At 29.2% G+C, this 11,393-nt stretch overlaps 1 protein-coding gene across 4 annotated transcripts in view; it reads left to right on the plus strand.

Annotated features, from left to right (window-relative positions):
* LOC142331565 (uncharacterized) overlaps positions 1 to 11,013 on the plus strand; it is a 47,838-nt gene extending 36,825 nt beyond the window's left edge. For all 4 annotated transcript variants that reach the window (XM_075377556.1, XM_075377557.1, XM_075377559.1 and 1 more), the window contains 2 exons: positions 5,294 to 5,489; positions 9,779 to 11,013. In XM_075377556.1, the coding sequence (XP_075233671.1) occupies positions 5,330 to 5,489; positions 9,779 to 10,044 (426 nt within the window). In that variant the 5' untranslated portion in view covers positions 5,294 to 5,329 and the 3' untranslated portion in view covers positions 10,045 to 11,013. The remainder of the gene's footprint in view (positions 1 to 5,293; positions 5,490 to 9,778) is intronic.
* Positions 11,014 to 11,393: the final 380 nt, after the last annotated feature.

Consider the following 11,393-nt stretch of genomic DNA (forward strand, 5'->3'; position numbering starts at 1 on the left):
TCACAACCGAAGAAACTGCTATAAATGTTCAGAATTTTGAAACTTTTCATCGTAAAAGTTTTTTGTTGTTGATAGTATGCTAAATTCATGAAGTTATTTAGTTACAACTGGCAAAAACATTTAACAAAATCAGACGTTTCATTAACATTTACACGGTGGGCTATAGGCTCGTCTTTTTTCTAGTTTCATATCATAATGTGTTTACATTTATGAGCATATTTTCTAAAACTCTGAGATATTGGGAATCATTATCATAAAAACAATTAATAAAAGTATGTTGTGGAGTATTGACTTGTTTATTACAATATAATAAATTACCTCATACCAACATTAAAGTATGCCAGTTATTTTCTGACGAGTGTAGATAATTAATAAATTTAAGAACTTCACTTCATTTGTCTTGTTTATGTACAATGAGCTTATTTCAGTGATTTATTGAATTCCTTATCACAAAGCTCACAAAAGAAACAGTGTTATAAACTTGGCACACTTGGCATTTATTTTCTTCTCATACTCTCTGCTATACAATGTTGATACTACAAAATAAAGTTCACATTGAAAATATTCATTCAAAAATTTTAAGAAGGTTTCAATTAATTTTTTGCCATTAATTGTTTTTTGGGTGAATAACCACATAGGTTTTTGTCACTCCAAAATCCATGACAACAAATTACATCACTACAAATGAGTATATAACAATATAACTTAAAAAAGTTTCAATAAAAGAGCCACACTCAGAGTTCAACCTTTAAGTATTTTTTCTGTGTCGGTTTAAATGTAATTCTGAAGATCCTTTATCTTTTAGCAACGAAAGATTAGAATGTGAATGCTTTTTGAAAATTATGTGCTTACATGGAAAGAACACAATTTATATCTTTATATAATTTTCAGAGCTTTTTGGACAGAAACAAGGAATTTATACATAGTATTCTCAAATAGATCAGAGATTGTTAAAAATTGCTTCAGCAATGATGTTTTGTGAGGATTCTGTTTCAGATCTTGATAAAGTATAATTTCTATAAGAAATTATTTCAAAAACCATACTATTGATAAAAATGTGATTACTGATTTTGTCAGTGTAAGTACGATTTAAAGATTTTTCAAGTTTTCTGGTTACGTAAAACTTTTGGAGTTTTTTTTATATTCTTTTATTTAACTCGTTTTTTGTGTAAGTCTTTCTATCGACGACAAGATGATTAAAACTTGGACATCGATTTTTTACTTTCTTCCTGTTAACCGAAGTAGGTCAAAATTTGCATACCGAATTATTGTAGATGACAATGCAGTGTGACAGTAATAAATTGTCTTCATTAGAAAATTAGTCGACTAAGAGAGACAGATAGAGGATGTTGTCTGATAACATGCTTCGCATGCTGTTATGTTGATTTGCTTGTTTGCACAAAGGTGTGCATTTAAGTCAGCTCCACAACGATGGAAAAGTTCCAATATATTCTTTTTTGTGTCGGTGGTGTTTCATGTCGTTATGCTAGGTAAGCTGCTAAGATCCATACATAATCTTAACCTGAGGTTGCTAAGTTCCTTTGTTTGTTGAAAAAGTTCTTCCCCAGACAGTCTACCTTGAGTTGAATTTTACTTAATATTTGGTATATTTGCGAATGATGAAACCATCGCATTCCAGTGTAATTGCAAGTTGTGATTTCTGCGCTAGTCTTGTGAGTGATTTTTCCGGTGTACTTTGTCATTATTCTGATGTTTCTGGTAGTTTTACTTCGAGTGACACAAACGATCACATTCTAATCTTTTGTTGCTAAAAGAAGGGTCTTCAGAATTACATTTAAACCGACACAGAAAAAATACTTAAGAGGTGTCCCCGTTAGAGGCATTGGCATAAAGGCCGAGTACCGGCTTCCAGAGCAGGGACGGCATAGCCGGGCTTGGTGGATTCTGGGGGGTTAGAGGCGGGCACAAAGTGAGATCTGACCGGTGGGCTGAGACAAGGAGGCCCGTAAGCATAAGGATACTCCCCTGGACTGTGTAATACTTAACTGCAGGATTTGGCCCAGAGGAAAAAAAATTATTCATTTATTTAATTCTACTGCTCACTTGTGATGTAACAACATAACAGGCGACTACAACAGCATTTTTTGGGGTAGGATGCGATATTTCTTTTTGCAAATATACTTTAAATAAGCGAAATCTCGAAATACTGAGGGTGACCTTGCTCTACAGCCTCATCCCGTTGACTATAAATTGAAAGTTTAATGGCAGTGCCTCATACATAGAAGTAGTTTGATCAAGTTTGGTCAAAATTGATCCAGTAGTTTTGGAGATATGATGTGATTTATAGGCCAACAACAAACACACAGACGTACATACAAATATTAATATTCTGAAAATTTCCATCTGGATTTTTGGGTTCCTTAGATGACAAAATGTCAAGATTCAGGTGAAACCTCATGTACCCAAATTGGATGGATTACAATACCTTTAATACTTTTCCTTCTAGAACTATAGCTCTGCTATTAATGGGAAAGTAAAACTTTGATAGTTATAATGTCTCTTCATCTTAGCTATCCCAATCTAGATTATAAGCGCACCATCTAGCAGGTTAATTTTAAGAATCTTAAAAATAAAATAAAGCAGTTATCAATGGAAAGTCTACTAAGACTTTTACGGTAATATTATTATTACTGTTTTTTCAATCGTTAATTCATTTCTAACAAAGTTATTTTCACTAACGTTATTACATACGCTAAGTTAATGTAATTTATTTATTTAGTGTTTTGGTGGTTTTCTTTTTTTCAATTATTAAAAAGTTAGTTTTTCCACCGTTTACACGTGATTTACAAAATTGATATTTATATATTTTATGCATCTTAGTAAACCGTACATTAGTGTATTTGAACAAACTTGGTAGCTTATACCGTTATTACATAATGATTATTATAACATTTTAATTTTGGCAGCCATTTTGAGGTGAACCCGACAGTCGATTGCGGCCATTCGTGTTTGTATTTTTGTAATCCTGTGATAAAACAGTGTTTATACATATACAAACAATGTATGTTTTTATGAATTCATTATGTATTGAATTCAATAACGAACAGTTCGTGCAATTAAAGCTTATCAATTTTTTACTATATTCTGTTAAAACAATTTTTATTTTTTACGTAATGTTGGAGGTATTAAATAAATAAAAAACCGTTTTTTTAACCGAGAGTTAACATTTTCCTCGCTGCATGAGAATTAACTACAGTTAATTAACTGGTTTGATCCAAAACAGTTTTTTATATAATAAATGCTATTATAGTCCATAATAATTTATTACTGGATAATAATTTTGACAGAGTTAAATATGTTATGTAGCGTACTGATTCAGGTGTGTGTAAATCTTTATTTTCATTTTTATTGGTATTGGCGAATAATAAATTGTTGAGTTGTGTGTAGTTTAGTGCAGGATAATAATTGTACATTTTATATTTTCATTATTATCGAGGGGCATCACTAGTGCTCCCGAGGGAGCACTAGTGATGCAAGTATGACAGAGACGGCGACAGTATCTCTACAACCTTTAAAATATGGTTTTGCGACACCTTCCGTACCTTCGAATCTATCTTATTAAACAAATAAGAAGGATTTTGGAAGTATGTATTGCGTTTAAGGATACAGGACAAAAGTGTATTGTTATGTGCAAAACCGTTTTTTTATTAGCATTCTTGTTTTTTTATTTGAGCACTTCTAAATTCCACAGTAACTACTCTAAAAATTCAAACTTAAGAAGTCACCAACCCATCGGATTGGTCTAATGGTAATCTCGTCATTGCAAATCAACTACTTTCGAAGTCAAGATTTCTAAGGTTTAAATCCTAGTAAACGCAGTTACTTTTATACAAATTTGAATACTAGATTGTGGATACCAGTGTTGTTTGACGGTTGTGTTTCAACCACATGTATATTATTAGTTTTTTCTAACCTTAACTTATATTTTCACTTGTAATCCTTTCTGTGAACTTTGCGCTTCTTTATTGTGTCAGTTTCCCACAACCAGAAAATAGTGGTCCTTCAGATTTGCATGAATTGTCAGAGGAATTATTATAATTCTGTAAAAATAAATATCTTATAAATAAATTAATAATACAACAACTAGAGGAAAACACCATTATGCTTAAAGACCCAGTAACAATACATGTAGTTCATGTCAGGAATGGATAGTTATGCTATTTCATGGATGTAAAAGGAACTGTTCCAGCATTTATCGGGATGGATCCAGGTAAAACCTTGTTCAAAGCAGGATCACAAAATAAATAGTTAATTATAATATCAAAAATAGATTTGATTAAAGTTTATATTAATTATTAAATATAAAGAAAACACGAAATAATATTAAGATAAAATACATGATGATGACACTAAATATGAAAAAATAGCTACAATTGTAAGTTTCTGTTGAATCCCTAGCCACGCGGATTCAGCTACTAAAAATGCCTGTAGCCAACTAGCTCTTTCATCGCTTGTGTTGAATACCTTTATCAGGCATGATGGGTAAACTTGCATATACTCGTATAATATAAATGTTGTTATAATTATACTGCAAACTAATAATCACTGTCTGCACAATTCAATGGTTACGACAGAGATAGCCAAACGTCGTCTGTATTTGTGTAGTTGTAAATTCCATTAAATAAAATAAATTATTACGTTAATTTTATGTAAATCTATCATTTATTTCATTGAGTGAATTATTCTATTATTATTATTATTATTATTTACTCTGAAGTAGATTCATTTGATAAATTTAACTGACTTTTGTTCTGCCAATGAAGGACATTTTCTGATTTTTTCAATAGTAGTGGACTGTATAAGGTATTTGTAAATCTATGCCTGTTGTGTATCACGTTAACTAAAAATAGTTAAATGAAAAAAAAAAATTTATTGGCCGAGTTATCTCAAAAATCCAAACTGAACAAATTACTACATTACAAAAATAAAAATCCCTTAATCCAACTTTAGGATGAAGTAAATTTCATATTGTGTGTATTTAAAATAAAATAAACATGGTAAACGGATGACAACTGAATAGAGGAGAGTTTTAAACAATAGTGAAACTCCATAAACAACAGACTCAAAATTTAAGAACACACAAGGAGACTTTATAAATCCTACATAGTTGGCAATCAATGTGTAAAGTGATTAAGCTATTTACTGTGGCAGTAAACAGCAACACCTACAGATTCTTACAAGATGCAGACCTTTAAAGGTATTATAACGTGGGTATTAACCGTTAAGGTATTATTATACTATTACTAATTATGTTTAATTTTTTTGTTTGTAGATGGCTTGATTAAAAGAAGAACGATTTGGAGGTAACATGGTTTGGTCTGCAGATATGGATGGTCAGAGGTTTTTTTTTTGGAACAGGAAAATTGCCATTGCAATGCAACAAGAATTAGATGGTTACACAGTAAAATTGGAATATGATGGTCCTTATGAAACTTCTAAACCTGTGGGTGGTTATACAACTAAAGATCGTAAGTTCTTTACCAAAAATAAAATAATAAATTATACTGTATACATTCTGCATAACGATAACTAATTTTTAATTCACCAGTTTAATTTACTTAGTTGATGTAAGAATTATTTTACTGTTTCAAGCTGTATGAAATTAGTTTAAATTTGGAATAGAATAGAAATATTATTTGATAGATTTTTTTTTGTGAAATTTGAGTATCCAAATAACCTTTACTTTTTGTAACCAGGTTAAATAATTATTAAAGAAACCATATCCTCCTCAGTCTGTTTGTTTAGACTTGACACATTTTTAATAATGATCTCATTATCTAATATATAATATATAGAGAATAAATTAAAATTTATAATAATTCATTGTTATGAGTTATTAATGTCAGTTTATAAATGTCAACAGAATTTGTTTCCACTAAATTTCTGCTCATACATCTGTAGTTAAATAAATTATTCTTTACTGAGGATGCTCATTAGCTGCCATAACTTAAAACCCATTAATTTTCCAGAGTGGCTGTCACAAAATTTAAATTCCAGTAAGGCTTGGAATTTTTTATTCACTATAAAATTCAGTTATCACTAAGTGACTGCAAGTGAGTATAAAACTGCTGTTGCTTAAAGATAAATAAATAAATGACTTCAACTGTTGGGGAAATGTGAGAAAAATGATGAATATAAAAAATATAAGCGCTATCTTTCATTATACATTATTTACAATAAATTTCCCTCATTCTTTGTTATTTATGTGAAAACTTATTCATAGTAATTTTATTTATTTGTTTCATTCTCTCACTAACTTTTAATTTATGTTTGGTAGATGTAATTGTAAAGTCCCATTTGTTGTATTTCTTTTGTATTTCATTTGTTGTATTTTTTTTTTGTGAAATTTGAGTATCCAAATAACCTTTACTTTTTGTAACCAGGTTAAATAATTATTAAAGAAACCATATCCTCCTCAGTCTGTTTGTTTAGACTTGACACATTTTTAATAATGATCTCATTATCTAATATATAATATATAGAGAATAAATTAAAATTTATAATAATTCATTGTTATGAGTTATTAATGTCAGTTTATAAATGTCAACAGAATTTGTTTCCACTAAATTTCTGCTCATACATCTGTAGTTAAATAAATTATTCTTTACTGAGGATGCTCATTAGCTGCCATAACTTAAAACCCATTAATTTTCCAGAGTGGCTGTCACAAAATTTAAATTCCAGTAAGGCTTGGAATTTTTTATTCACTATAAAATTCAGTTATCACTAAGTGACTGCAAGTGAGTATAAAACTGCTGTTGCTTAAAGATAAATAAATAAATGACTTCAACTGTTGGGGAAATGTGAGAAAAATGATGAATATAAAAAATATAAGCGCTATCTTTCATTATACATTATTTACAATAAATTTCCCTCATTCTTTGTTATTTATGTGAAAACTTATTCATAGTAATTTTATTTATTTGTTTCATTCTCTCACTAACTTTTAATTTATGTTTGGTAGATGTAATTGTAAAGTCCCATTTGTTGTATTTCTCATAGACTTTTTTGGATTCTTAATCTCTTACTACTTTTCCTTCATCTTCTGGAATACAATAAATCTTTTTCATTCCCTTAACATTATTCCCTTTTACAAATTATTTTAAGTACTGTTACTCTAACACACTCTGTTAAAAGAAACATTATTAAGTTTCAGTTTTCCTACTACTACTTAGTTCTCAATGCATTCTTTATTCCTTGGTTGTATTTTTGACACTATACCGGTTAAATCTAAAGTGTCCATATCCACAGCACAGAGCCAGTTAGCAATCAGATATAACCCGCTAGACACTCCAGGGGAGGAATGGATCCAGGATCAATGAAGAGACTGAATAATTAAAAATCCAGTCCATCTGTCAGTAGAGGATCACATAATAAGAAAAACAGCCCATCAGGAGTATTTCAAGCTTCCCTGTGGACACTTAGTTTCCACTTTCATTTCCTTGAGCAAGTGCGTATTAACAGCTAATACTTTACGTATTAGCTACCCTTTATTTCACAGCTACCCTGTGAAATTATGTGACTGCATTATTCACCCAGACTCCTAATGGAGGGTTAAGTGGTGGTAATCCTTAACTTGAATGAGTAGATAATATTCCTGATATTGATTTGTGATGTTGCTACCTCAGGTTCAAGTAGTTAGCTAAAAGTAGAATTTTAATAGATTTGAATCCCCTATATGTTACTGTTTGTACTTTTTTCATAGAACTTTACTTTTTTCAAGATTACAGAACTTTCTCAGGAATTGTCACTGAAATTGAATTGATGTAAGACCCTTAATGTAATTGTGCCTGTATCCCTAACGTAATGTAATTTTTAAGTAAATTGTATTTGAGATTTATAATAAGATGGGTATTTTAAGGCTTTTCATACAAAACAATAGAAAAATAAACAAAATAAAATATCAAACGCATCAAAATGATGTGCCATAAATTTTGTACAATTCTTCTATTTCTGTAAATTTGTATTATTTTATTTACTGAACATTTTTCTTGTTCTGTACATCCTTCTTTATTTCATTATAACTTCTTTATTCTTTAATCTTTATTGTAAGTCTCCTCTTCTTACTTTCATTTTTTCCCCTTTAATACTTTATAAAATGATACTTAATAGAATGTTACCTAACCAGATATATAATTTTCAGTACTTTTGTTATCCTTTTTTTAAATTATCTATTATTGTTTTAATTTTGTGTTAAAAACATAAAATATATTGTTCAAACGATAATTCAATAAGTTTTCAAAAATAAAATTATAATTAAATAAAAATAAAAATTATTAAACACTAATTATCGTTAATCAAGAGATAACTTTTGAAATCTATAAAATACTGTAGAGAGCTTTATCAATATTTATTTTAAACAAATTAAAGTGAATTTTCTATTATTTGTGATAAAAAAGTACAATAAATTTGAAATTTAAGATATTACTTTCTATAGTAGCTTTTTATATTCTTTACTAGCAGTAAAGATTACAGTTCTTTGAGCCGTACTCAAATACTAAGTGAGGTTATTTACTTGTTTCTTTTAATTATAATTGTAAATATTATCTTAAAAGCAGCTGGATCTTCTTTATAAATCTTCCAAATGTAGACATACCAAAATAACATGACAGACATTCTACACATAATTATCACATACCTATATAAAATACAAAAATATTCATCCTTCCAAATCAATTATTGAGGTTTTCAAGACCTGTCAATCAATACCTTCATCAGCAAATGCTGCAAGGCCACGCACCTTTTGGATAATTATTGTGAGATGGATGGAGTAATGCAACACACAAACCTATCCAAGTATAACAATTTCCTTTTATGTTTCTATTCACTGTTCTATAGCTGTTTAGCAACTATTATATTTTCTACCAGCCTGTTTCTTTTTCTATCTTAAGTGTATTTTTACTTATATTTTTTTTTAAGTGGTATCAACTGATGTGGTCAGTATCTACCGGATACCATGAGAATAGTTACATGCTCTAGAACAGTCACATCAAAGCCAGAGTAGTAGTAGCATTTCTGTCTTTCAAATGTCTATCATAAAGGCACACAACCTTGTAATTTACGTTCGATGATTAATAGTTTTTAAACATGTCGTTGTCAGTGTTAAAAATAATTAACATAGTAGGTCTTTGATCCTTATTTAACATAATTTTATTGTCAAAAATGTTTAAGATGACCCAGGAGTTATAGAACTATTACGTTGAAAGGAATGCAATTACTATAGTAACCAGGTATAAAATTTAGTTTGCATATACAGTTTTATAGGGTTTTCTTAGTTGAAAAATCATTTTTTTCATTACTTTTCAAGAGTTGGACCTTAGTTTAAATTTTAAAAAACATTTAGGTAAAACAATTATATTTCTACTAAATTCAAAAGCATTTTGTGATCTAGGAGTAACTGTGGAATTTATGCATGTTAAGTATTGTACTGTAATAGGCTACTTAATATGTAATACAAGTCACTCACAAAATGACATAGCCATACTCAAAGATACCTACTACACGATGATCTTACTAGGGAAAGCTCTTTTCTAAGAGGAGTATTTTCCGGTGCCTTCACTGAAATGAATGTACTGCTGCATTTGTCGATAAAAAAACTGGTGTTCAGTACTACAAATTACATTTTCATTCTGTTCACTGTAGGGACTGGCCACTGTATATAGTGAAAATCATTGTTATCAGAGAAAGTAAAACCTCTAAAAATTTGAATATCTATGTTTAGAAAAGTAAGAGTATAATGAATATATTTTTTCCACAGAAAATGCAGTTTTAGGTGAAGAGGAAGTTAGTCATACTTCATACCACCCAGATAAAGCAAATTGCACTATGTACTACATGTGTGAAGGTGAAAGAAAATATCACATGCCATGCCCATCAAATCTTGTGTTCAACCTGAATGAAAATGACTGTGATTGGCCAGAAAAAATAGAAGGCTGTGTGTACGCCAATGCAGTAGCTTCCATTCAACATATAAATATATGCCAGCTGATTTTCATTATGCCTTCTGTTTTGATTATTTATTAAGATTTAACTCTGTATTATTTCATGTGTTTATATCCTGAATGGTAATAACTTTTAATTGTGAACAAGAGGAAAAGAACATTTTGAGATTGTTGTATTGTTTTCTTTTCTTTTTTTTCATAATTACACAAGTTCATTTTTATTCTTTCAATTTTATGTATTTGACTCACAATATAATAAAAACTCTCTTGATACATTCTTTCTCAAGTTGTTAAGCTGTCTTTGTGAACATTTCGTTTGTAATGTACATGTCATTTTTGTTTCGTACGTTTAAAAGTGTTATAAGTTTTCTTGTTAAAAAAAATTGTATCTTTCAACTATGAAAGTATCTTTGGTTATGTTATAATACTTATGAATCTTTGTTGTGTGAACTCTATGAATATTCTTTGTTTAATACTTATGAATCTTAGTTGTATGGCAAAAAATCTTTTAAACATTGTTTGTGTTTTTTCTTCTCTATAATTGTATGATAAAATATTAAACACAAAGAAATTTATGTAGACATATATAAAATCCATGATTGTGAGATTATATTTTGTGCAAGTGAATATCAAGATATTGTGTTTCTTTGTACAGTAATCGTCTGTTAAACTTTCTGTTATGATAGTCCAGATTACATCCTGCGTAAGTGAATAGCAAGATATTAGTGTTTTTCATTGAACTGTAATTGCCTGCTAAATAATAGGGTAATTGTCCGTTAAATAATAAGATATTATCATTATACTCTGTATTGTTATTATATACTTTGTGTATGTAAAAGAAACATTAAAGGTAACAAGTTTACCTATACTTTACTTAAGGATTGTTGTATATAAATATCGCACAAGGAGATTTTGTGCAAAGCATTTGTCTTAACAAAACAATAATTAGTAATAATGTATTTATGCATTTTTTCTTGTTTTTATAATTTTATAATTTGTTTTTATAATTCTGATTTCATTCTGTAAAAAATAAAGTCCAGTTTTCTTTTGGCAAATACGAGCTATGTGTAATTTTATTTTTATAACTTTCCCCAACAGGCTGTATGCATCATACACAAGCACCACCAACTGCTAAGAGGAGATAAGTTTTCTTTTTTTTTTACAATGAGCTCATTTTCTATTCAATTTACACTGGTGTAATTGTTTATTCTGTCTGTAATTTTTTAAATTTTATTTATGATTGGCCATTATTTTATTATCTTTAAAAATAGTATTAATACTTCAGATTTAATTATGCAGTTTTTTTATCATGTTTTGTATTTTATATCAAGTGACGTTATTTAGTTTAAAAAGTTATTGTGATTCCTTTTTTACTGTAATTCTTTCCCATGCATGTTTTTATTTCTGGGTCTGGGTTAATAATTACAATTT

This window comes from Lycorma delicatula, chromosome 10, assembly GCF_047948215.1.
Source record: "Lycorma delicatula isolate Av1 chromosome 10, ASM4794821v1, whole genome shotgun sequence".
Taxonomy (NCBI): Eukaryota; Metazoa; Arthropoda; class Insecta; order Hemiptera; family Fulgoridae; genus Lycorma; species Lycorma delicatula.